The 27,152-nt window shown below is 34.8% G+C and overlaps 5 protein-coding genes across 7 annotated transcripts; 4 read left to right on the forward strand and 1 right to left on the reverse strand.

Moving 5' to 3' along the window:
- Nucleotides 99-4,294, forward strand: LOC18593662 (protein ACCELERATED CELL DEATH 6). Of its 2 annotated transcripts, none has more exons than XM_018124462.1 (5): nucleotides 99-393; nucleotides 511-640; nucleotides 1,514-2,304; nucleotides 2,582-3,114; nucleotides 3,292-4,294. In XM_018124462.1, the coding sequence occupies exons 3-5, from the start codon at nucleotides 1,662-1,664 to the stop codon at nucleotides 3,898-3,900; spliced, it is 1,785 nt and encodes a 594-aa protein (XP_017979951.1). In that variant the 5' UTR covers nucleotides 99-393; nucleotides 511-640; nucleotides 1,514-1,661; the 3' UTR covers nucleotides 3,901-4,294. The 2 variants fall into 2 exon arrangements, with proteins under 2 accessions (XP_017979951.1, XP_017979949.1); XM_018124460.1 differs by having other exon boundaries at nucleotides 99-164; nucleotides 257-640.
- LOC18593663 (pentatricopeptide repeat-containing protein At4g04790, mitochondrial) lies at nucleotides 5,217-13,803 on the forward strand. The gene is made up of 16 exons (XM_018124455.1): nucleotides 5,217-5,551; nucleotides 6,036-6,083; nucleotides 6,633-7,229; nucleotides 7,409-7,588; nucleotides 7,978-8,042; nucleotides 9,717-9,824; nucleotides 10,146-10,259; nucleotides 10,606-10,701; nucleotides 10,875-10,973; nucleotides 11,470-11,589; nucleotides 11,775-11,879; nucleotides 12,089-12,253; nucleotides 12,332-12,459; nucleotides 12,615-12,693; nucleotides 13,034-13,251; nucleotides 13,447-13,803. Exons 1-16 carry the CDS (start codon nucleotides 5,296-5,298, stop codon nucleotides 13,619-13,621), a joined length of 2,553 nt encoding a protein of 850 aa, XP_017979944.1. The 5' UTR covers nucleotides 5,217-5,295; the 3' UTR covers nucleotides 13,622-13,803.
- Nucleotides 14,528-15,823, forward strand: LOC18593664 (putative FBD-associated F-box protein At3g50710). Its single transcript, XM_018124200.1, has one exon. It carries the CDS (start codon nucleotides 14,528-14,530, stop codon nucleotides 15,338-15,340), a length of 813 nt encoding a protein of 270 aa, XP_017979689.1. The 3' UTR covers nucleotides 15,341-15,823.
- LOC18593667 lies at nucleotides 22,362-23,313 on the reverse strand. The gene has a single exon (XM_007020993.2). The coding sequence runs from the start codon at nucleotides 23,308-23,310 to the stop codon at nucleotides 22,567-22,569; it is 744 nt and encodes a 247-aa protein (XP_007021055.2). The 5' UTR covers nucleotides 23,311-23,313; the 3' UTR covers nucleotides 22,362-22,566.
- LOC18593666 (polycomb group protein FERTILIZATION-INDEPENDENT ENDOSPERM) lies at nucleotides 23,550-27,102 on the forward strand. 2 transcript variants are annotated; one of them, XM_007020989.2, is made up of 13 exons: nucleotides 23,550-23,849; nucleotides 24,240-24,305; nucleotides 24,392-24,514; nucleotides 24,631-24,711; nucleotides 24,780-24,872; nucleotides 25,009-25,084; nucleotides 25,222-25,301; nucleotides 25,380-25,451; nucleotides 26,008-26,067; nucleotides 26,162-26,258; nucleotides 26,473-26,536; nucleotides 26,623-26,682; nucleotides 26,775-27,102. In XM_007020989.2, exons 1-13 carry the CDS (start codon nucleotides 23,673-23,675, stop codon nucleotides 26,836-26,838), a joined length of 1,113 nt encoding a protein of 370 aa, XP_007021051.1. In that variant the 5' UTR covers nucleotides 23,550-23,672; the 3' UTR covers nucleotides 26,839-27,102. The 2 variants fall into 2 exon arrangements, with proteins under 2 accessions (XP_007021051.1, XP_007021052.2); XM_007020990.2 differs by having other exon boundaries at nucleotides 25,222-25,289.

Consider the following 27,152-nt stretch of genomic DNA (forward strand, 5'->3'; position numbering starts at 1 on the left):
TTAGCTTTCGTTGGCATTGTGAAGCCCTTGTATGAACATGCATGCCTTTTTCATATGCAGGAGATTCCTAACTCTATGAGTCAGAACAGAACTTTAGGTCAATGATTAGGAAGGCTGCAAATTTCCTCTGGAATTAAGAAGTTTCTACTTCTGTTAACTAAACAGTTAGCATACTTTCCTCTTGTAGACATTGTAAAGTCGTTGTATGATGATTTTAGACTTTTTTCATGAACATGGGTGCCTCTCTTATGTGCAGGAGATTCATAAATTTTACGAGTCTGGACAGAACTATAGGTAATTGATTACTCTGGAAAGGCAGTGGATTACCTTCGAAATGAAGAATCACTACTGCTGCTTACTAAACAGTAACCATACTTACCTCTTGTAGACATTGTAAGGTCCATTTTTGATGATTTTAGAGTTTATTCATAAAAATAGGTGCCTTTGGAGGAATCAGTGGAAGCTACGAGCAGCAATAATATGCTTTGTTTTCCTGCATTTGCTTGGTAGGTTTTGTTAATTGTTTCCTTTGGCCCCAGAGGAGGTGATCATCATGTTGCCATTGATTTGATTTTGCAACATATCCGCACCAATCTTGCTGGGCATGACCTCTGCAAAATATATCCAGTCAACGTTTCAGGTCTATCTCAATGTTCTGTCTGTTACAACTTTGGTGCAACTGTTTTCATTATGCAGAGTAAAAGATACATGTTTTGTTATCTGCCATTGCTTGTTGCTAGAAAGCATAAAACTCTTCCTCTGTGTGTTAAATTCATGTCCAGCTCTTTCATATGTCATCTACCCTAAAGTATCCAGGTCAATTGTCAGTGTACCATGATGACAGAAAGTTTCCACACTAATTGTAATAAGAGATTCCTGATTGGTAAAAAATGAGAGCTTGGCATGTCAGGATATTCTCTATTTCTTGAGACAAAAAATAAAAGATTAAATGAAAAAAAAAACTGCTGCACACAACTTGTTGAAAGTATCTCCCACTAGTACAACTTTAAGGGACTGATTATTTGGTTCGACTTTCTATTTTTTCTAAAACATTAAATTCACAATTTGACTTTTGTGTTCTATCTTTCCTTACCTTGATAGCAAGTAACTTGTATATTAAGTAGTAGGTTAAGATATTGATAACAAATTTAACAATTTCATTCGGAGACTTGTTACCTTTCTCAATTCAAATATAAATTTTAAAAATACTAAGTCAATGTATGTATTTTAATTTTGTTGAAACATGTGCACTTTACAAGACAAATTTATGAGAACAAGTAATCCAATCTTTTCTAGGTGGGAAATAGACCAACTTTTATAGTTAATACATTATTATTATTATATGTATTATTGTCTTGTTCAGAGTAGTTCAGTCTGTAACTTGTACTGATATTTTATGGTGATCAAGATATGACACATTGAGTTGACACTGTTTAATGGAAGAAATTTGAAGTTGAAACCAACTACCTTTTTTTTTTCCTGAGTCTGAATTGAACTTGTCAACTTGAAACAGGTCTAACTCCTATGTGATGGAAGGAATTTAAAGTGGAAAATGTTGAAGGATATTGTTTTCCAGTGGCCCCTAAAAGTATGGGTCAAGTCAACTTGTTCACATTTGTAGCTACCATTGGGAAGCCTTAAAATTAAATAAAACACCCAAGATGAACCTTTGCTGGTTGTGTATGCTACCGGTACCAGATATTGAATCAATGGATCCAAGATTATACCAATCTGCCAAGTTGGGCCAAGTTGATTCCTTCAAACATCTTCTTCATCAAAATCCAGGCATACTTTCTAAGGTGACTCCCCAGGGAAACACAGCCCTCCATATTGCTGTGAAATTTGGACACAAGGGTATTGTCACTGAGATCTGTGGCCGGTGTGTTTCCCTCCTGATAAAGCAGAACTTAGATGGAGATACACCTCTACATATTGCTGCAAGGGCAGGTCATTTCTCTATACTTGATTTTCTGGTAAGAGCAATCTTCTCTTCATCGTGGGGAGGACGTGAAGATGAAATCATGGGCAAGTTTGGGATTCTGAGCATGGGAAACAGGGAGAACAGCACCGTTTTGCATGAGGCTGTCAGGAATGGTCATCTTTGTGTGGTTCAGCTCTTGCTGAAGGTTGATCCTAAGTTGGCTTCTTTAGAAAATTCCGCTGGTGAATCGCCTTTATATCTTGCTGCTAGAGAAGGAATGCTAGAGATAGTGAATGAAATTCTGACATCAACTACGGCCCCAGCTCATGGAGGTTCAGAAGGCCAAACAGCTTTGCATGCTGCTGTGATTGAGAGGCATCATGGTAATTTTCATGTTTGGCTCATTTAGCTAGTACTTAGAACTTGACACATTAACATTGTAGTTTCTGCTGTTTCACAACTCCTGAAATTCTAGTTTCTGTACTAAAACAGATACTGTAGATTTCTAGAGCTGCTAACTATTTCCTCTTGATGGAGCATCTGATTTCTTTCTTTTGTTTAGGCTTTTATGGAGTAATTCATATCCTCCCATAAGTACACTCATGTGATTAAACTATTAAAATTCTGTTTATCTTAAGAAAGTTTGTGTGTAAATGTAAGGTATCATGCAAGTCCTCCTAAGAGCCAAACCAGAGCTGATCAGAGAAGTTGACCATCATGGCAGAACCTGTCTCTACTATGCAGCATCTCTAGGAGACAATAACACAGTGAAACAATTACTGGAACTTGATAATACTGTTGCATATGTATTGGACAAACATGGTCACTCACCACTTCATGTTGCGGCTAGCAGCGGTCATGTTAACATTATAAAGGAGCTTATTCGACATTGTCCAGATTCTGCAGAACTTGTTGATTTATGTGGGCGTAATGCTCTTCATGCTGCCATCCTTAGTGGGAAAGGTAATGTCATCAGGTATATGCTAGAAACAGCAGAAACAGAGGGGCTCATAAACCAACCTGATGAGGATGGAAATACACCTTTGCATCTGGCCACTATGGGAAGGAAAACTTGGATTGTGCGGTACTTGATATGGGATAAAAGAGTGGATCGAAGAGCCAAGAACAAAAAGGGCCAAACTGCCTTTGATATTGATCATTCAATCAGAGAATCATGTCTCACAGTTCCCACAGTAAGTAGATCTTTGGCTAGCTATAATGTTTTTATGAGAAATTGGCACGCAATGCACTGCTTTAATCTTGTCAGTCACTTCTAGCTGCTGTTATATGCAAGACTAATTCATTCCCCATAATTGTTGATGAAGCTTCACACGTGCTGTCTGAAAATTTTGATCACTATTAAATTGCAGAAGACAGTTTCAATCATATGGAGAAAATTCAGCTCCCCACCTACTTGGAATATTAGAGAAAACATTCCTCCAAGTGCAAACCAAGAAGCAGAAGATGCCAAAATGCAGTCTTATAAGCAAATGGGTCAAACCCTCCTGATGGTAACAACTTTAATCACAACTGTTACATTTGCGGCAGCATTCACAATGCCTGGTGGCTACAGCCAGAATGGTCCAAACCAAGGCCTGGCGCTTCTAAATGCAAGCAAAACCCTTGGATTGTTTGTCATCTACGATATTATTGCAATGACCTGTTCGACAACAGCTGCTTGCCTCATATTTTGGGGAGCTATCAGTAGCAAAGAATCCTACCCATTTTACCTAGCATTGGCCTCATTTCTTACATACATAGCACTACAATCGACTGCAGGAGCCTTCATGACAGGCATTATTGCTGTTTTGCCTCATCACGATTATATTGACACTATGGCTGTTATAGTAGCCATTGCTTTCAATATTATCACATGCCTGTTTCTTTTCCAGTTGCTTCAGATTTTTTATATCTCTGAAGTTTCCCAGTTCTTCATTTCTCATCTTTATAAGCTCAAGTTGAGAAAAATAAACAAATGATTGAGAGGAAAACATTGTTCATCTCATACTCCACTGTTCCTATAGAATGGATATGGATCCTCAGTTGCTAGCATTGGTTTCATGCTGCGCAAGAAGAGAAGTAAAAGAGAAAATCTTGCGGACTTCAAGGAAATGGTTGATCTCTCACCTTGATTCTAAAATGGAACTGGTACAGACAATGGAAGCTCAAAACTTAGGCGGTCCAGGGGGATGACATCCATTACCATGTGTGTCATCTTGTGTTAATGTAACAAAGCAGAGGATATGAAGCAGAAAACTAGAGTAGAGATTTAACAAAGAGTCATTCTTCTTCATTAAGATAACACAGAGGTTATAGACTCTGTTGTACAAGATGAACACTTGTAACCAAGCTTAACAAGTGTTAAACAAGCTTACATGCAATCTTACACGTCATGGGACAGCACTAAGATGGTATTAACTCTAAAGAACAGTACAACGAAGCAAACTGATAAAAGCAAGTAAACTAAGATGAATAAAAAAAAACATTCACTAGCTGCAGCAGCAATGCAAGTATTACAACTTTAACTTCTTGAACATGGAGGAAAATGTTCACTTGGAAAATGAAAACCATTGTACCATGTCGAAGAAAGGAGAGGTCAATTTGCTAGTAGAAAACATATGTAACAGGTCCTAATTCATTTGCGCTGTTGAGTGGATTAGTTCATTGAACATGATTTTGTTATCAGGAAACAAAGTAGAAATGACTGTTTTCTGAAATCTTGACTGTTTCAGACCTCTAAGAGAGTACTAATTCATACATTGGCTGCAACTTGCATTGATGTAAAGGCATTGATTCATCAAAGAGAGATTGTTGAAAAGAACTGAATCAAAGTTATCATGTTAGTATGGGTAGGAAAACTATAAGTTTGATAAAAGAAAACCAAAACACATAAGAACAAGGCAAGATTCAGGTAAACTATTGTCTATTGCTTGTGAACTACAGCATGTCCAAAGCACTAAAGCAGAATGCTAATACAAGTCTATGATCAAAAGACTCCTTTTGGCCCAATACTGAACAACATCTTACAGAAAACCCAAACTTTTGATCAACCTAAACAATATCCCCCTAAACCCCCTGCTGTTGACACCAAAAGCACTTCTTAAAGTTCTGTTTTATTGTTCCTTGGTTTTATTTAAGAAATGAATAAAAATTCATACTGGGTTTTATTAAAGTTTTGATATTTTTAATTATTTGGTTTTTTTATTTAACAAATATGGATTATAACCAGAAAATCCTTTGATTAAAAAAAAAAAAGAGGCAAAAAACACTTTTTAAAAATTTTGATAAATAAAAAACAGTTACAGCAACAAAAACCCAAAACCCTTTCCTTTCCCCTCCACCTTCACCTCCAAGGGCGGGGCGGGCTCTCTCAAATGACAGTTTCGAAAGCCAAAACCCTGAGCTCTCTCTTTCGAGCTGCTAAAAAAGCTACTAAAAATTCTTCTACTTCCTCTTCCTCCTCCTCCTCTTTAGACGCCCGTGACAAATCTCTAAAAGAGTTCGTTTCCTCGCTTGACACTTCATCATTATCTTCCCCCGCTTCTTTCTCCAAACGTTCACCTATAGCTATCAAGAAACCAACCGATGGTAGCCTCTTCAACCTGTTGCGTGACTCTGCTTCACTCTCTGGTTTGTTTTTAATTGTTGGCTCTTTTTATCTTGGTTTTCTGGATTCTGGTTTTGTTTTTTTTGTGTTGTTTTGCTATCTGGATATTAGAGGATTCAGTTAAAAGTTTTTGTTTTTTTTGAGAGGAAAATGTTGTTTTTGCTTTTTGGATTCCGAATTTTGGAGAATTTAGCGAAGTGGGTAAGTCTAAAGTGAGTTTTTTTTTTGGTTCTGGGTATTGGAAAATTCATTGAAATATGTAGCTTTTAAGTGAAACATGAAGTTTTTTTTTTTTTGAATTCTGTGTTTTGTTCTTTCTGTTGGTTTAGTTTCTTTGTAGTAGAGAATTCAGTCAAAATCTTTTGTTTCTAAGTGAAAAATGTAGCTTTCTGGATTTTGGTTTTGGTTTGTTGTGTTGGTTTGGTTTCTGGTTAGTGGAGAATTCAGTGAAATGTATCATTTTTTCGTGAAAAAACTGAAGTCTTGATTAAGTTGTGTTTAATGCAGAGGATTCAATGAACGAATTAACACAAGAGGTATCTTCTTTACTTTGCGGTAAGTGTTTGTTAGTAGTAGCGTGTGAATTAAGGTGTACTTACTTTTCTCTCCGACAGAAGAAATAGGTGAAATTTGAATGTCCCAGTGCATGCTTAATTGAATGAGTCCATTTTTACCTTTTATGTGATCAGAGATTTTAACTGCAAATGGATAGCATCAAGAAGAATGCTCGAAAATTTACTCATTGGTTATGCAAATTCAAATATATTGTATTTGCGTATGAACACCAAACAAGTAGAATGTTTTCCTGTTTTACTTTTGTAAGGTAATATGTTCACTGGATGCTAACTTACTTAATGATTTCTGAGACTGCAAGTAAGCTGCTATTATCATCCAAATTAATATTTTACTTGCATATGGATTTTATACAAGTAGAATATGTTCCTTAATTAAAATATGAATTGAAATCTTAAGTTTGCAGTTATTTACCTTCTTAAATCGATAAATTGAAAACTTAAATTTTTTTTCTTTCTTATTTTTGCAAAAGGAAAAGCATTTTTGGGTCCCTTATTGTGGATTAAGTCCTGTGTTCTATTCTGTGTGTAGATGGTTCTGTGAACAGTTCAAAGGACTCAGGGAGAGCATTGACCATACCATGGCTATCAATGTCTAACAATAAAACATCACTCATGCAGAAAGAAGTTTCACGTGAAAGGAAACAGAAATGGGTTTTCAAGACAAGCCAGGTTATTCGATTTAACCGGTTAATAAAGATGTGTGGAGATAAATTGGGGACAAAAGCTACGATGGAGGTATTTGATAAATTAGGAAGAGAAACTGGTTTGAAAGAGTACAATGCATTAATAGAACTTTGCTTGGAGAACGCTAGGACCAGTGATGATGAAGATGTTGCGTTAGAACATATTTCTGAGGCTTTTAGAACCTTCAAAAAAATGAGGGAACGAGGATTTCAGGTAGAAGAGGAAACTATTGGTCCATTCCTTATGTATTTTATTGATAGGGGAATGGTAGAAGAGTTCTTTTTTTTCTGTGGACCTATCAAAGATGGGAACCCGAGTTTGCTTCCTAGATTAGGTTACTATGAGATGTTGTTGTGGATAGGAGTCAATAATGAAAAAAAGATTCAAGAACTTTGTAATTATATTGCGGCTACTGATGGGATAGATGATTTTGAATTAAAAGGTATGGAGCGAGGTTCTAATGTCTGTATCGTCTTGTAAGTAATTTTCTAATGATTTTTAATTGAATATATCAAATTTTTTTTGCCAGGTAAGCTTTTCTCTTCCTTCTCTTTTTCCTGGGAGGGTTAGGGATGTGATTTTACCATTATTGAGCTTGCAACATTTGTTCTTCTCTTGCAGAAAACTATTTGTTAGCACTTTGTGAAAGTGGTAGGAAGGAGGACCTCATGCAACTGTTAGAGATTATTGATATAAAAAGAATTTCATCTGTGAACAAAGTTGCAAATATCTTTAAGTCATTGGGAAGACTTTCATTGGAGTCATTTGCTGAGAAGTTCCTTTTGGCATTCAAAAGCTGTGGTATGCTCATGATATACTCATGTTTTTCTCTAATGTGTTAGGCTCCTCAATCTTGTCTGGTAAAGTTATTGGTGACAACTGATAACTGATCTGATTCTCTACTCAAGATGATAACTGATTTGTATCTTTGAAACTGTAAATATTCAAAAATTACATTTTCATTGTTAAGGAGTAGCACTTTCTAAGGCAATTAATTTCATGGTGATGTCCAAGTTGGGTTTGGTGCATGCATAATTGCGGTTTCTACTATCATGTATAAAGCATGTGATTCGGGTTTTGTAACTTTAGTTCTTATGAAACACTTTAAGTTCTGATGAAAGATTACATATTTGACAAAATTTTGCATCTGGTCTTTTATGCATTTTAATATGGTAAATTTAATAATGCAGATTATGGAATGGAGAATATCTCAAGGCTCATACTTAGTTATGCTAGTAGCATTCCTAATTTAAAGGTGAGGAATTTCTCATGAAAGCTGCTTGTAATTTCCTTCAGGCCATGATTCTATGAAACACATGCAGTTTGCCTGTTTGTTAAAAGGTAACATTTAATTTTGCCTTTTAGTGTATGGCACCTGAAACTCTGTTAGGAATATAGTGTTCTGACAATTGGTGACCATATAATTTCACCTGGTCGTTTGCATGGGAAGTAGGGAACTCAATGCTGTGAAACTAACTAGACCTCAAGTTGGTTGAAACAACCTTGAGATAGAAAAACTGGTAAAAACTAAAGATACGTTTTTGGCTCTGCAATTGCTTATGTATCTTTTTAGTATCATAGGCTTCTTTTCCAGAAGCATAATCTTTTCTGCCCTTATCTTTTTTTTTTTTTGAAAATTCAGATGTATAATAGGAACAGAGGTAGCAAAAGACCACCTCTATTAGCTTACAAAAGGATTTTGTTCTGTTTTACACAATTGAGTAAAACAGTTCAAAATCTCCTCACATGGCTTCTCCTAGAGATTTTATACCCGTGTAATTCCCTAATCATCTGTACAACAAAAATATTGTGATCACATAAATACTCCTCTGATGCAAGATGTCATCCCCAGTTGACCATGACTCATAAATTAACAGCCCACACCCTGCACATACATACAAAAACCATATGCAGACCCCCCAAGCCAGCTGGTGTAAAACCAAAAGCAAATAGAAAGCCCCTCCGGTAACCTGCATTTACAAACATAACAGCAACAGCCTCACCAAACCAGAGAATATCTGTACAAAAATTGAGACAATGCATTTGAGCCTTAGAACCAAAACACAGCCATTTAATCCATCACTTGTAGAAAGTCCTCATTGCATTGAACTCCTGATTTCACCAGGCTATCCGCCAGTTGATTGTTTTTTCTAAATGTGTGTCTCACCTCCCAGCTTCTAACATCCTTTTTTAACCTTTCAATGTGAAGTATCCACTTCCTTAGCCTCCATGGGACATCTTTAGGGTTATTGACCCACTTAGCCACGTTTGTCGCATCACTTGCCACAATTAAAGTGTGTGTTTGCCACCATTTAGATGAGATGAAGATCAAGAAAGCCTATCTAATTGCCATTACTTCTGCCAAATTTGAGTCATCCACCCCAATAGCTTTAGAGAAGATGATTTTTACATCACTCCTCTCATCCCTCCTCACCCCTCCGATCCCTGCCTCCCCAGGACAGCCTTTTGCTCCTCCATCTACATTAAATTTCATTTCCCCACCAGCTGGCGCCTTCCAATCCTCAACCGTTCTGCTCTTCTTAGAAGCTGCTAGTACTACCCCCAAAGATGGTTTCCTAAATGTGTCCAGCACCACCCCATATTCTTTGGGCCGTTTTGCCTTTGCCCAGGTTGCCGCCCTCAACTTACTTAACTCACAAACCTGATCCCAATCCCCGTTGTCGATCATTTTGAGATTTATGAGGTGATATGCTCTCTTTCTTGTTGATGCTTAAAACTATTGATTACATCTTGGTTGTCAGCAATCTTGTTTGTAAATGTTTGTTGCCAGTAGGTCCTTTTAACTATAAATTGAAATTGGGAGTTCAGAAGGTTCTCTGTTATGAAATTAAGTCGATTTCTTGTCTTGTAGCTTCTTATTCAATTTTATTAGTTTATGTCTGTTTACACTTGTTGTTGTCTTTCGTAGGTTGAGGATACTTTTCTGAAATTCAAAAGCTTTCACAAAAAATTCAAGATAATACCTTCGTCTGCATCATATGAGATGCTCATTACCTATTGCTGTGATTTCCACAAGGTATGACCAAATTTTTTCAGTAAAAGGAGCAAAAAGACCAAATTTTAAGTCTTTTGGGACAAGTGTGTCATTTAAATTGCTCTAATGCGATTGCCTCTTTCATTTAGTACTAAATAACTTTCTAAAGAAACTTTTGATGGTAAAATCTTGTGGGATTTATACCTGGGTTTTGTAAGGTCCTAACTAGAGATAGGGGAGCTTTAAGGGATGGGTTAGGTGACTTCCTATTGTGTAGCCAAATCTTTGGGCCCTAGAAGACAAGATAAGAGCGGTTATTTTATGCATTTTAACATAATTAATGTTTCATTTATTGTATTGCAGGTGCATGTCGCCCTTGACCTGGTCAATGAGATGTGTGAACTGGGTTTGAGCTTGCCTATAGAGACGCTGCATCGCATATTGTATGCTAGTGAGGAGAGCTATGAGTTTCATTTGGTACGATATATCAAACATTCAAACTCTATTCTACTTTATTGTTTTCTTTAAGTACCACACACACACACACACATATGTATATATTAGTCTCATAGGTTCATTCATCAAATATATTTACTCAATTAAAATGTAATAAAGTTGTCTTATGTTTTAGTGACTTTGTTTGTTAGAATTTGATATTGCTTAAGATTAAAGGCAAAGGGCTTTGATTCATTCTGAAAAATTACCCCGGGCATTGTTGGTCCATCGAATTATTCAGATTCTCTTGTCATTGATTTTTTGCTAGTATGATAATTTTTGTTTATTTTGACCCTTTTCTTTTCTTTTCATTTTATTTCATTGTAAGGTTCGGCAAATTTATTCAGTGATTTGCCTCCATAATTTGAAGCCAAACAGTGAGACCTTCAGGAGTATGATAAGTTTGAGTGTGAAAATGAAAGATGTAAGTTGCAATCCGGTTCCCCTCTCTCTGTTGTCTCTCTTGCGTGCAAGCATGTGCTGTATGTCAATGTTTTACTTTCATTTTATTTCTACACTGTCCTGTACCAAACTAATTTGTCCAATGGTTGAAAGCTTAATTATGTGATTTTATATATTCTTTTCTACTCAATGCAGTTTGAAGGTGCATATGCAATGCTCAATGACATGAAGAAAATGAAAGTGATGCCTACAGCTAGTATTTACAATGCTATAATGGCAGGATATTTTCGAGAGGTAAGTTTTTCAGCATCTTGAATGTTCTCACTATTTTATTTCTTTTTTTTTTCCTATTCTTTCTAGTTTGGGGAAACTCGTATTCTTTATTACAAATTTGTAGTTTGGTCCTTGGTCTATGCATGACTGCATGAGTTATGGCACTGTTCTTACTGCCATATGTCTCAAGGTTGTGAGAAAAGAGAGTGTGAATGATAAGTTGCCTTTTATGTATACTCTTCTCTTGCATTGCCCATTTGTTACATAGTTAAGTCGTGGCCTTTTCACAGATGGGCCATGGACCCTAATCATGAGATGTTAATGCCATCATCCAAGGATACTAGCAAAGTTGTTACTCTGACATGAAATATAAGTTCTGCAAAACTGCAAGTAAATGCAAGAAATTTTTGACAAGGAAAATTTTATGAATTCTTTGCTGCAGTGCCTTGTCCCCAGGTTTATTTCGAAGGATATACTTAAAATTAAAGTAGTCTTTTTTTTGTCAAATATTTTTCAGAAAAACTCTAGTGCTGCATTGAAGGTTCTGAAGAAAATGGAATGTGAAGATATCAAACCAGATGCTCAAACTTTCAGCTATCTAATAGGCAATTGTGATTGTGAAGAGGATATTTCGAAGGTGGTTTGAATTTTTATAGTCTGCTCAAAGCGTCATGTTTTGCCTAGTCCCTTTTGCATTGATAAACTCACTTATGCTGTTTTTCTTTTAATGCAACTGATGGTTTGGCATTGAGTAACTTGTAAAAGCATCATGTCTTGTGAATTTTACTGAAACTGATAAAATAACTTGTTTATTGCTTGTAGTACTACGAAGAAATGAAAAGTGCTGGAATTCAAGTTACAAAGCATGTTTTTATGGCCCTTATAAATGCATATGCAACCTGTGGGCAATTTGAAAAGGCTAAACAGGTATGTTTGTATGCAGCAGTTAGCTCCTATCAAAGTCACATCGGTTAAATGAGCACTTTGAACCAAAAAGAATGTAGTTTAGGTACTGCATAACCTAAATCTTTTGTTCAAGAAGCAAATTATTATGGACTATAGTTCAACTTTCATTTATGTATTACACTCATTTTTGTTGTCTCTGGTAATTTCAAAAGATAAATTTTATATTTTAGGTGCTGCTTGACAAGGGGATACCTTTTAAAAGCTTAAAGGAAATCAAAAGTGCACTTGTTTCAGCCCTTGCATCAAATGGGCAGATGTGTGATGCATTAAACATTTACAAAGAAATCAAGCAAGTTGGGGACACTCTGGAGCCTAAAGCTGTTATATCTCTCATTGTAAGTTTTCAATAGTACCTTTGTATTCTTTTTCCTTTAACTGCAATAATGCTATATATTTTCCTTTTTATCTCTTAGGAGCATTTTAATTTAGAGGGAGAGTTGAGTACATTGCTTCAACTACTGGAAGAATTGCATGATCCAGACTATTGGGTTGATGCTTGTTGCAGAATAGTTTTGCATTGTGTTAAAATTAAGGATTTGAGGTTAGATGACACAATATTTATTCTGGGTTGTTTTATTTAATTTACCTAGTGTTCTTATTAGCTAAACTCTTTATATCATTTTTGTTTTTTCCTTCTTTTTTTACTTTAGAAGGATTTGCATTAGTTAATTTTTGTTAATTCCATGTTTGATTTAGATCTACGGTTGATTTGCTCAAGCGGCTTAAGGATAAGTTGCACAATGATGATTTGGGTATAGACTTTCTTTGTGATGAGGTTTGTTCCTATTCTCTCTCATAATTTTGAGTAGACTTCTTGCTTGTATTGTAGTTGCCAACCTTGAATTCTTGGTAGTTGCTCTCAATCATTAGAAGTAGAAACAAAGAAAAAAAAAAAAACTTTCCAAGATTTCTAAGTCTTCTATCTCCAAATGAATTTATGAATTGTATCAAATTCTAGTTGGTAAATACTTTAGGCATTTTAGTTTTCTATTGTTTTATCTATATGTTTATTTGACTTACTGTAATATTTCAAATATTAATTATGATTCTGTCATTTATTAGCATTTTGATTGCATGTGTTTATAACTTTGTGGGTACCTTTCTTGATTGAGCAGGTATTCTCTTTGATCGCCGAAGGAGATGCTAAAGAATTATGGTTTGGCCTAGCTTTGCTTCAAGCTATAAAAGATGAAATAGGCGTTATCCCTTCACGGAAAAGTCTTGATTTTCTCCTTATGGCTTGTACAAACGCAAAGGATTTACAGAACTCTCTTTTCATTTGGAAAGAATACCAGTTGGCTGGCCTTTCATACAATATTTTATCATACCTAGGGTTAGTAATCCTCCCTCGGTCTCTGTTATGCATGTTCCCAGCCTTGCTAATCTTAAGGCTGGACATGGTTGTTGCATCAACAGTGTGGCTTGACGCTAGGGGTTGAGGGCAGGGGTTTAGTTTCAGGATCAGAATGAGTGGGAGATAGATCAATATGCACCTTCTGATAGATTGAATTGTTGGGTTTTCTTGCAGGATGTATCAAGCCCTTTTGGCATGTGGAGATCTCAAGTCCGCAAATATTATGCGAACTAAAATTCCGACAGATGATCCTCATATTCGACTTATTATCAAAGCATATCAAACAACTTATGTTCAGTCTACCTCAAGTAAGACAAAGAAGAAAATGCAGAAGCGGAAGGGAGCATGAGACACAATCTAACAAGAATAGAGTAGGAACTGAGAGCATTGAAATCAATAAATCTGGTCTGTGAATATCCTTTCTGGGTTAAAGACTTGTCTGTAAAAAATCTCCTTGATTAATGCCATGATGCTCCTATAATTATTAAGGTTTATCTATACTATAAGATAATATGTTATCTATATTTGGTATGATATCAGAGCATATTTTAAATTCATCCTACCTATCATACATTCCTTATCTATTTTATAGACATGGGTATGTTAGAAAACCTATGAAAATAGGAACCTGAGTTCATTTCCAATATCAAAGATAGGAACCTGAATTCGCTTCCAAGATTAGATTCCTATAAGATGCTGTTGTGAATAGGAGTCAATTAAAAAGATTCAACAACATTGTAATTATATTGCAGCAGGTGTTTGGGAAAGTTGATTTTAAATTAAAAGGTATAGAGTGGGGTTCTAATGCCTGTATTGTCTAATTTTAAGTTATTTTCTAATGATTTTCAATTGAATATATCAAATTTATCTGGTAAGCTGTTCTCTTCCTTCTCTTTTTTGGTATTTTTTTTTCATCTTATAGTGAGCTTGCAACAATTTTTTTTTCTCAGAAAATTATTTGTTATTGATCATTTGATTTATAATAAATTTTTTCACAAACAAGTGAAAGTTACAAATAGATTAATTGCCTTAATTAGTGCATTGTTGATCTTTAATTTGCATTGTTAATCACAAAGGATGAATTTCAATATCAGTTAATTGAGCATACATATGTCTTCCTTGTTGTCATGAATCTCTTACAATTTGAGATTAAGCTATAATCTCCATAATAATGTTGACAATTTCAAGTTTTGTATGCATATACATCAAGAATCGATTTTTTTTTCTTTCAGGTGGGATAAATAGAGTAGACAACATGGATTCTTTTACTTTGTCAACTAAATTGATTATTCAGAATCGATTTAGTGAATTTCCTGATGAACTTCTTGATCAAATTTTTTCTTATCTTCCAGCAAAGGATATTGTAAGAACTTCTGCATTATCGAAAAGATGGCGATGCTTGTGGACTTCCTTCAACTTCATTAGTTTTGATTTCGATCCATGGAATGAGGAGGAGGAGGAGGCAACTAGTTTCCTGGATTTGATTCAAAGAGAGCTCCTCATTCCTGACAATGAATGCATAAGAAAACTTCGTCTTCACTTGGATATGCATGGCCCCTTCTATACTTATTCCAACGTCATGATGCCAATGTCATTGGTATCCAAAGCAGCGAAGCATCAACTTGCAGAGCTCGACCTTTCTTTTCGACATATTTGGGAATCCAGTGCATTGTCCTTGATCACTTCTTTGAAGTTATATATGACTCCTGCTGCTCCCCCTGTATATAACATTCCTACTTCCATACGCTTTCCCAGGCTTAAAGCTTTATATCTTATATGTGCTAAATTTCAAAACGAGCACTCCGCTCAGCTACTTTTTTCTGCTTGTCCGGTCCTTAAAGAGTTGCTTGTAGACAAATGCTCCTGGAATAAAATCAATGGCGTCACTATCTCTATTTTCACTCTGCATACACTAACTATTTACCATCATGTAGCTTCAAATTATTGTCTAAAGATTCGTTATTGTTCAAATCTTCGATTTTTTAAGTTGTGGAGTGATTCGTTATTCGAAATTGAAATCTGTAGCCTACCTTTTCCGTGTTACGCTCGGGTTGAGATTATGCCCTAGGGACCTTTGCACAGACAGGTTCAGCTTGCTCACTGCACACTTAAGTTATTGGAAAGTCTTTGTCCTTCCGCCAAATTTCTTACACTATCACATGGCACTCTTCAGGTACTACCAAGTTTTGAATTTCCATCGTTTACATGATTGCTCTTAGAAGATTTTATATTTAAATTCTTTCATTCCTTGTGTTCCAAGAGCATCTCTTGTGCAGAAAATTTTGATGCTGATCATGTTCCTAATTTTTTCAATTTAGCCCATTTGAAAGTGAGTGAAGGAGATTGTGATTTTAGTGCAGCTGCATTGCTGCACATTTCTTAGAATATGTACTCAAGAATGCTAATGTTTTGGAGCGGTTTTCAGTCTTGAAGGGGAAGAGGGGATAAGATGTGAGTTGAGGCAGCTAGCTCAAGGGGGTTCCCCAATTTAAGAAATATTCAAAGTTTCATTTGAACATGTAATTTTGACTTGAAATTAAGGTAAGATTAAACAGAGTTTATGTTTGCTTTGTTGATTCTAAAATTAACTTTTATGTTATTATGATTATTATTAAGATTTTGATTGGAAGTAAGATTAATATCTTTTCTTCTTCCAATGAATGTGTGTGTTATATATTAGTTATGGCACTTAACCAATTGTTTTATACAATAACTTGATTTCAACTCATAATCACTTATGAATTTTGAATTTTGCAAGTGACGGTGGTTGTCATTGCTTAATTTTAATTTTTTTTATTATTATATGTATAAATTATATATATGTATATATAATATGATTACGTTTATAATTATACTTTAATCATCCCTTTATTATCTATAAAAACATCCAGCTAAACATCACCCGATCAATCTAAATACATACACCCTAGTTCATAAAAAAGATGGGAATTATATTCATGAAATTTTTTTTTTTACAAATGTATTGCATTTATGATTTATGTATGTATACAAAAGATTTCAAACTATTATTAAAATTGTGATGCCTTTTGGCTGATAAAGGTTTATCAAACAAATTGATCATTTTTGTTCGTCAGTTTGTACTTAAAAGAATAAAAATGAAGATATATGAATTTAATTTGAATTTATAGTTAAAATTAATGAAGAAATAACAAACATACTTATTTTATTCAAATTCACAAATAATTAATTAATATACCAAAAAGGACAAATTTCAAAAGCTTGTCCCTGAAATCATGGCAGCATGGTAAAGACTAAAAGAGAATTTTAATTCATTGTTATTAAACCAAAGCTTTATATTGCTATTGTTGTCTGTGTTATCTCACTAGTTAAAACTATAAACTAATTATATATAATTTATAAGCCCAGATGCTTAAATTGGAAATTGATTGGACCAATTCCCATCCCAACACTGAATATTTTATAATTTATAGCAACTAGACTGGCTTGCCTGCACCGAGCCTTGGCCCGCTCAAGCCTCTCACCTAGAGTTTCTTCCTTCGCTGCAGCTTTCACCATAGCCAAATCCATTTCCATCAATCTCAAAACTCTGAACAACTCAGTCACCATTCTCTCTTCCACCTTTCCTTCATCCCTCAACACTTCTGCTTCTTCCCTTTCTCTCTCTGCTACAATTTCTCCAGCTTTAGCCAACAGCTCAGTCTTTATTTTAGTTTGGATGCTTTTTTTGATTAGAAAATATGCAATTTTTACCAGATTTGGTTGTTTTTCTCCCACCTTCATGCATCCATTGAAATGATGTTACTGAATGTTGATTTACCCTTATGTTTACAGATGTTAATGTACCCTTATGTTTACAGGTGACAGCATGCCAATGCCTTGAAGGCGGTGTTACACTGTTTTACAGTCTTATGTAGATGAAGATGTAAGAAACAAAACTGTGTATTGCAATTTTTTTTTCCTTTAAACTTATCTTTTTGCATCATTGCATCATTCCATGTGCTTTGTAGATCAGAAGGATGAGTCTTTCTGTACAATAAGTTGGGCATGCAACATTGACAGTGCTCTGTTTGTGGTGGCCGGAGGTATTAATGGCATAATCCGTGTAATTGATGCAAGTAATGAGAATAATACACAAGGTATCATCTTTAGAAAATCAGAGCTGCAAGTTGGAGGTCCATTCATTGCTGTTGAATAATGATAGTGTAACTCATATATAGTTTTTTTTCATGCCATTGCATGCATGCGTATCTTCAGAGTTTTGTTGGTCATGGTGACTTGATAAATGAAATCAGGACTCAGCCATTGAAGCCAGGCCCCCAGGTTTATTTCCAAGGATTAACTTAAAATTAAAGCAGTCGTTTTTTTGTCAAATATTTTTCAGAAAAAAGACAGTGCTGCATTGATGGTTCTCAAGCAAATGGAATGTGAAGATATCAAACCAGATGCTCAAACTTTCAGCTATCTAATAGGCAATTGAGATTGTGAAGTGGATATTTCGAAGGTAGTTTGCATTGTTACAGTCTGCTCAAAGGTTCATGTTTTGCCCAGCCCCTTTTTCATTGATAAACTCACTTAAATATACTTAACAACACTTAAATACATTAACAGGGATGAGAGGAGAATAAGAAAATCAACAACACTTAAATTAGCTTTCATTCATTTCATGGCCACAAAACAAAGCAAATTAATTGCCAGCACCTCTACAAGCTTGACCTCAATTTTCAACAAAAAGTACCCAAAATAAATTCATAAAAATGTTTTGAGCATCAAATTAAACAATGACCTTTTCTCTTTTGTTCCTTTGTCCGTTTACATATTGTAATTCCTAATTCAACTATGCCACTCCAAAAACTTTGCAGACAAGAACTTAAGTTGGATCAGTTGTGCTTTCTTTCCAAACAACAAATGCAAGGTGTAAACTTTTAAAAGTAGTAACGTAGCCTTTCACCAAATATCTTCATCAACCCAACCATAAAAAAAAAAGAGAATTATCTTCAACTATATTTTGCTATTAGGATTGTTCTAAAAAAAGAAGAAGTATAGGTGAAACTATGTAAACAAAGAAAAGAAGAGTGTCGCCAATCACGCAAACTAACATAGCCAGCCATAGTATCTCCTGCAACACAACAAACAATCTAGTCACATATGCCATTGCTAAAGCTATGAGTCAAATCCAAGTTAGGGCAATTGTCAAAAGAAGCATGTCGATGAAGGATTCAGTGTCACGCAATGAAGATGACCAAAGCATAAAAGCTACAGCAATTAGGGATGAACTCATGGCAATGCTATTAGAGATAATAAAGGCTTTGAAAGCTTATTTAGTAATTAAGGTTGCCATCTCTTTAGCTACACCATCACTTTGAAAACCTTAAGGGTAAATGCTGCAGTAAATGTGAACGTGACTATTAAGGTTGACATCACAAATATTGTTCAAGCTATGGTCTTGCTCTTTTCAACATTTTTATTTGACTTTTCTACCTCGACTTTATTAAATTGTGTATTTTCAACCAAATCTTCAAGATTAATGGTTTTGTTTTTGTAGGCAGCCTTTAATATTTTTAAAGTTAAATGCTACAAAGAACAAAAACTTATAGAAAGTGATACGAAGATTCTTGTAGAAAAAGAATAACTTAAAATTCAAATGTATTCATGAAATGAATTTCATTTTGACATTATATGGTTAGTAAAGTATTTATATTTGTAGGCACTCTTTAATGTTTTTAGGTTATATACTTTAAGGAATAAAAATTTACAATAAGTACTATAAGTAAAATACATTTGCAAGATTCTTGTGGAAACATGGAATAATTGAACAACTTAAAACTTGATCAACATTCTTTCGAGTTCATTCATTAAATGAATTTCATTTTGTAAATTATTGAAACATACTTTAATAAAACGTTGTAGACTTTGTTATGTTTTAAATCATATTTTCTTTCATTTAAGAATCTCTTTAAGAAACAAAGTTCAGCACTTTGTGTAGTTCCATTTCACGGTCATTAGGCAATTTAACAATTGTCAAATCAGTCCTACTAGAGTTTTTTATTGCCTTGATTTTTATCTTTAAATTTTGCAAAAATCGTGCAAAAATCGTACAAAATTCGTGCGAAAATCAATGTTAAACCAATGGCTAAAAGAAGGATATCTATGAATGATTCAATGTCTTGACATAAAGATAACCAAAAAAAATAATAGCAATAGTAATAGATGAAATTATAATAATGATATTAGAAATAACCAATATTTGAAAATTTGATTTACTAATTAACATTGCGATGCCTTCGTTTAGAGAATTTTTCACTAAATTAATGAAAATTTTAATAACTTCATATCTTCTAACCCTCACCATAATATGCACCAGTGTCAATCCCTTAAAGATTAGTTTTAAAAATAAGAATAGGACTCTGTTTGATGATTTTTCTATCAAACGCTTGTGTTTGAATTGTGCAACTATAAGCTAACATAAGGTTGTTCACCTTATTGGGTGTTGTGTATTACAAAACAAAAGTTAACATATGTTCAAATATAAGCAACTTAGTGAGCAGTAAGTCTTAATGAGGTGAAAGCTGAAGTGAACAATAACATGGTAGAAAACATACAAATTTAAAAAATGAATGAGAAAGCTTTCTTCGGTGAAGAAGTAACGAAGGACAAACAAGATGGAGAGAAATTACGAAGTTGTTTGAATTTGGAGGTGACAAAGTCACGTGTAGAGCAGAAATATCAACGAAGAATGCACAAAAATGGTAAAAATGGTTGTAGGGGACAAAAAAGGGCATGAAGGCTAAAACTAACTTAGAAAAGTGTATGGGAGGTATTGTAGAGGTGCGATGCTCAAGGACATGAAAATGGCAAAGGAGATAGGTGGATTGTATGAAAAGAGGTGAAAGAGGGTTATTTAGAGAAAGGTAAGGTAGAGGTGAAGGTGGGATGGGTAAGTTGCTTGAGCTTGGGGTAGAATTAAAGGATATGGGCAAAGGAAGGTTTTTAAATTGAGACTTCAATTAGATGGGGAGAACAAATGCTTGATTATGAGAAAGGCTAGCCCAAGTAAGAAAACTGAAGAGTAATTGGATCCGGATATGAAAAAGCCTTATCCGATTTTAGGTGGTATTAGAGTAGTGTTTTTTTCTTTTTTTTCTAAACTAGCTTTAACATCATTTACCATAAGTATCAATATATTTGCCAAACAACATTTGGAAAACTAATGTAAATTAAACAACTTCATAATATGGCACACCGAAATGACAAAAAAAAACTTATAAAACAAATAGTTATCAATCAAAAATTAAGTTTGCATAAATTAATATGAGAAAAATGCTATTTTCAGTTTAGAAATAAATTTTTTACTTATCCATCTAGTCTTTCATACTCTATTTGTTTTATATATACATTTTTATTTTGTTCCTTAATATTAGCAAAAACATTTCTTTGCTAACCCAAAATTCCTCATATTAGGGTTACAAGTACTTATTCAGTCGAGGTTGAGCAGAATATACTCTCTTTGATGAGATCTAAATCTCTAAATGTTCATGAATTTGTTTGAGATTGAAGTCCTATATACATATATATACCTATATATTAATATTTTAAATATAATGACTTTTGAACGACCTATACTTTTTTTACTAGACAAACAATAAGAAAATTAAGGTTATTGATTCTTGGAATATTGACCGCATTTATCTTTCCAAGTCCAACTATTCGAGAAAATGAATTATTGAAGGAATTAATTAATAGAGAAGTTAAAGAGAGTTTGTTTGTTGAATGGGAAAGAGGATGAAGTAATTGGGAGAGGAACACAAAAAGGAGATCCTTGGTAAAAAGTTTCACATCAACTATGTATTCACACTCTAATACGGAAGCTCAAAAGATATGATTCTCATCCTATGGAATATATACACTCCCCCTAAGGTCCAGCATTTTTTTGTGGTTGTCTATCCTTAATAGCATTCTTATAAAATGTTTCTTGATAGCTCGTCTTTTGATTTCGGATAATGGTGATTGTCTTTGTTCTTGGTATGGCATCATGGAGGAACTATGTGCTCATATCTATTTTGCTCTGTCACCGATTCACATGGCTAGTTTGGTGTAGAATTTATAAAAAGTGGGGAGTTTAATGGGATATTACTAACTTGATCTAATCATTTCTTCGATCCTTGGTTGAATATTTTTATGGAACTGCATTGAAAAGAAGATAGATGGTAATTTGTGGTTCCTCGATGTGATCTTGATGGCTTGCGAGAAATTATTCAATTTCCAATGAAAAGGTGTGGGAGAGGGAGGGGATCATTTTCTTGAGAAAGGTGAGATCCTTATTTGGGTGAGAAAAAGGAAGCAAATGAAGACGTGGATGAACATGGGTGGTGGAATGAACTAAAAAGTTTGATTTTGGCAAAATTGGGCAATTTGAATCCCAATAAATAAAAGGGAATTAAAATTTAATATTGATGGATCCACGTGGGACAAACCGGGTTTGACCGGTTGTTGGGAGTCCTTGGGATGGGTCATTGAGCTGTTTTTTGGACTTTTTGGGATTCAAGAGTCTAATTATGCGGAGTTGATGGCTATAAAGCAAGCTTTAAAGTTGTTTGCATCTTCACCTTGGTATAAATCCCCAAGGTTGATAATAGAATCGGATTTTCAAGGTTGCTTTGGAATGGGTTTGTGATGAGAGTATAAGCTAACTTCTTTACAAGGCCTCCAGGATTTATTCAAATTTCAAAGTCAAAGAGATTAAACATTCTAAATCTTAGTCTCTTGGTAATTAGAAGATACTTCATGTTGCTTTCCAGGAATTTTTAAGTATTTAGATAATGGTTTGTCAAACAGATTGATGATTTTTGTTTGTCAGCTTTTGCTTAAAAGAATAAAAAATGAAGATAAATGAATTCAATTCTAATTTATTTTTAAAAATTAATCAAAAACTAAGAAACATACTAATTTATTCAGTCAATATATTATCAAAGCAACTTTTAATGATAGATAAAACTTGGTCTAACACCATATGTAAATTTAACAAATTCACAAATAATTAATTAATATACCAAAATGGACAAATTCCAAAAGTTTGTCCCATGAGATGTAACATCAAATCATGGCAGCACTTATGAGAATTTTAATTCATTGTAATTAAACCAAAGCCTTATATGCTATTGTTAATATTGTACATAAAAACAAACTTGAAAAAAGATAAAAACCTTATAAGAGAAATAGGTCATGAAGTTTCACTGACTTACATGAAGGTGTTGAAATTGTTAATTAACATTTAATTCACATTAATGTTTAATTATCCCTCTTGCTCTCTACCTTTCAAAAAGAATTGGCAACTAGAATGGCTTGCCTGCACCTAGCCTTGGCCTGCTCAAGTCTCTCACCCAGAGTTTCTTCCTTCACTGCAGCTTTCACCATAGCCAAATCCATTTCCATCAATCTCAAAACTCTGAACAACTCAGTCACCATTCTCTCTTCCACCTTCCCTTCATCCCTCAACACTTCTGCTTCTTCCCTTGCTCTCTCTGCCACAATTTCTCCAGCCTTAGCCAACAGCTCAGTGGAACCAAATTCTCTCCCCATTAACCCTTCCAACTTCTCCAAGAAGTCCATTATCACATACCCTTTTGGCTTCTCTAAGTTAATCTCCTTGGTTCTCTTCCAACCAACCTCGAAATTTGGTGGTTCTGGCTTTGCAATGTCTGGTCTCGGTTTTCTCTCCCGGAGTATCTCTGATCTTCTCCGTTTCTCGATGGGGAAACTGTCTGGACTTATGGTGGTATCATGAGAGATTGGAGACGGAAAATCTGGCTGATGAGGAACCGAATTTGAGTCTGCAGAAGTGCATTTGATGGTGAAATGTAGTGGTTTTACTGTGCTATCGATTGGGAGGTTGGATAGATAAAGATGGTGTGGGGGAGAAAGGAAGTGAAGGAGAGTGGAGGCCATGGCAGTTTGGAAACCAAAGCGAATGGATGAAGATAAGGCCTGGACTATTGCTGCTATTTGTCCTTTTGTTGACTGCTGTTTGCTAGAAGAATAGGACATTGCAAAAATATCCATGGAGTATACATAGTAACTTAAAAGATACATACTTTTTTATAATTAGTATTATTAATAATAATAATAATATTATTAAATTTTATATTTGATGTATTATTAATGGATAGTATTTATATGTTATTATTTATTGGATTGTGACTTAATAATAGAGCTAAGATAATAATTTTAAGAAAAAATCTATTAAAAAAAAGTCACAATAAAAATTATATTTACTTTGTTTTTTTTTTTTTTAAATTAAAGAGTAAAACAAAAGTTCAAAAGTGAAAACGGAGGACCTTTTTTCAAAGCGAACTCTCCCGTAAGTGGGAACTGAAAACTCTTGATTTTGTCTGGTCGGGAGCCAACAAGTTTTCAAAGCAAAAATGGCGAAGACGCCGATTGGGCTAGAACCAGTGGTGGGATCTCTAACACCGTCAAAGAAAAGAGAATACAGAGTCACCAACCGTCTCCAAGAAGGCAAACGTCCCCTCTACGCCGTCGTTTTCAACTTCATCGACTCTCGTTACTTCAACGTTTTTGCTACCGTCGGTGGTAACCGGGTAAGTGTTTTTTGGTATCCTTTGTTCTGGGAATTGATGGGTTTCCTTTAGTTTCAGTTTGCTAAGCAGAAGACACCTTCTTTGCCCTGTTTTTGGGAATATTAGCCAATTAATGACTTCAATCCTTCTGATTGAACACCCTATGTTCTGCTTTTATGAATGAAAATGCTTGAAAATTCAAGACCCTTTTGATCTTTTTTTTGTTTCTTTTTTTGAAGTTTTTTCCTTCAGTCTTTATTTTAGTTTGGATGCTTATTTTGATTAGAAAATGTGCAATCTTTACCAGTTTTGTTTGTTTCTCTCCCACCTTCATGCATCCATTGAAATGATGTTACTGAATGTTGATATGCCCTTATGTTTGCAGATGTTAATTTACCCTTGTGTTTACAGGTGACAGTATACCAATGCCTTGACGGTGGTGTTATAGCTGTTTTACAGTCTTATGTAGATGAAGATGTAAGAAACAACACTGTATATTGCAATTTTTTCCTTTAAAATGTCTTTTTGCACCATTGCATCATTCCATGTGCTTTGTAGATCAGAAGGATGAGTCTTTCTACACAATAAGTTGGGCATGCAACATTGATGGTACTCCGTTTGTGGTGGCCGGAGGTATTAATGGCATAATCCGTGTAATTGATGCAAGTAATGAGAAAATACACAAGGTATCATCTTTAGAAAATCAGAGCTGCTATTTGGATGTTCATTCATTGCTGTTAAAAAATGATAGTGTAACTCATATATAGTTTTTTCATTCCATTGCATGCATGTGTATCTGCAGAGTTTTGTTGGCCATGGTGACTCGATAAATGAAATCAGGACTCAGCCATTGAAGCCATCACTTATAGTGTCTGCAAGTAAAGTAAGCATCAATACATATGCTTGATAACTGTTTGCTTTATCAAATGTCTAAATTTTGCAATTGGGCAGGATGAATCAGTTCGGTTGTGGAATGTTCATACTGGAATATGCATTCTGATATTTGCTGGAGCTGGGGGTCACCGCAATGAAGTTTTGAGTGTGGTAGGTAAAGACAATATTGAGTTATGCTATGCTGTCTTTCCCTTGGAGAATTGAACCATGTCCTTTAATGTTTGGTATGTTTTCTCTTTTCATATTTTTTACCAACATAAACGGATGGTTATGATTGTTTTTGTAGGATTTCCATCCTTCAGATATTCATCGCATTGCAAGTTGTGGCATGGACAACACTGTTAAGATTTGGTCAATGAAAGGTATGACACTCATCATCATGAGTGGTTGTTGTCCTTTTTGGTGGCAACAATCCAATTTATCTGTTGTAATTGGAACGTTAAGTAAACATCAATTTAGGCATTTACTCTTTTATATTCTTTTCTTAACCTTTCTTCAGAATTCTGGACTTATGTTGAGAAATCATTCACATGGACGGATCTTCCTTCAAAATTCCCCACAAAATATGTACAGTTCCCTGTGAGTGGCTTCTTCTTCTTCTATGCAAAAATATGACTGTTGTTCTAAGATTTTAATGGTTATATCTATTATTTTCAGATTTTCTTAGCTTCAGTTCATTCAAACTATGTAGACTGTAGTCGGTGGCTTGGTGATTTCATCCTGTCAAAGGTAAATTATTGGCTCTATCCACTGTTATATCATCTTTGATAGAAAGCTCAAATTTGATTTGATAAGCATTGCCACATTGTTTTGTTGCTTTCTTAGCATAGTAACTTGAGCTATTTTGTGAAGAATCTTTGCACAGCCTTTTAGGACATCACTAGCCCAAGTAGTATAAACTGCTGGCAGCTTTCTGATGTCTTACTTTAATTCAATGCTTGTTAATGTTATGTCTGCCTCTTTTTCTGATGTTGGTTTTGGTACTGGACATTGGGATCAAAAATGAAAAACACTTCTTTTGCATGTAACTTCAACCGAAAGATCATTTTCTAAATGGCATCTCTTTTCAGAAATCAGATTACATTGTTAGAGATACAACAGATAAGAACTTTCTTTCTCAAGTTTGGACTATTATGATTTACTTGAAAAAGTTTCAGTTGCAGTGTACCTGGAAACGTTTCCTTGACCTTGTTATCATACACCTTTTATGTAGGCTGTTCTGTCATAAGCTGGAATTCTGTATTTCTCTTGTGGTTATATAAGTTACTGTGTGGTATAATTGCAGAGTGTTGACAATGAAATAGTGCTATGGGAACCAAAAATGAAGGAGCAATCTCCAGGAGAGGTTTGAACTTTCTCAATCTCCAGGAGAGGGTTATATCGTTTCTATAACCCTCAACTTTTGCTGCAATGACAAATTTCGTGATGTTCTTGTTTAGGGTACGGCTGACATCCTTCAAAAGTATCCTGTCCCAGAGTGTGACATTTGGTTCATCAAATTCTCTTGTGACTTTCATTACAATGCTGCTGCTATAGGTATATGAAATGCCAAATCCTTTCTTTTTTCACTTTCAAATGTAAACAACGTAGTAATAACAGTATAATTGCTTGTTGAGTTACAACCATGCTTATTACCTAGCATATTATTTCTTGTGTATTTTCGTGTGATCTCCAAACCAAGTTGTGCATATTGATAAGCTTAATATTGTTAAACCTTGTACTTATCTATAAGCTTTGTTGGACTTGGCAGGGAATAGAGAAGGAAAGATTTACGTCTGGGAACTGCAAAGTAGCCCTCCTGTTCTCATTGCCAGGTTTGCTTGGTTTGCTCTCAGTTGTGCTAAAAGGAAATTCCTTATTTATGTATTTAATGGTCATTCTTATTTTGTCTCTCCCGTAGGCTATCTCATGCACAGTCAAAGTCTCCAATAAGACAGACTGCCACGTCTTTCGATGGAAGGTAACTATCATTTGGATTTGTAACGGTGTTTCATGAGTTATGATGTTCGATATACACCCGGTGACCTGTATATTGGCTTTTGTTTGTTGCAGCACCATTCTCAGTTGTTGTGAGGACGGGACAATATGGCGCTGGGATGCTGTCCCAACCGACTAGTTAATCCCAGTATGTCTGCCAGATGAAATATTATCGAAGCAGTTATTTTCTCTGTTCAACTAGTGATTAATAGGAAGATGTTGTCTTCAAGCTAATGCATTATTCTCATCGGGTAACCTGTTGGAAAAAAATGCTTTCTAATGTTCAGGGAGTAAATTAAAGCTGCATATTATCAGGTTTGCAGCATCTCAGGAATTGAGTAAAAGCTTATATATTTCCAGAAACATCGACAACCATAACAGTAATTTAGAAAAATTCATAGCACCCTATGAAGATCATAGAGAGAGAGTCTGACTTTTGGCAATACCAACATA

This window comes from Theobroma cacao, chromosome 7 (genome assembly GCF_000208745.1).
Source record: "Theobroma cacao cultivar B97-61/B2 chromosome 7, Criollo_cocoa_genome_V2, whole genome shotgun sequence".
Classification (NCBI taxonomy): Eukaryota; Viridiplantae; Streptophyta; class Magnoliopsida; order Malvales; family Malvaceae; genus Theobroma; species Theobroma cacao.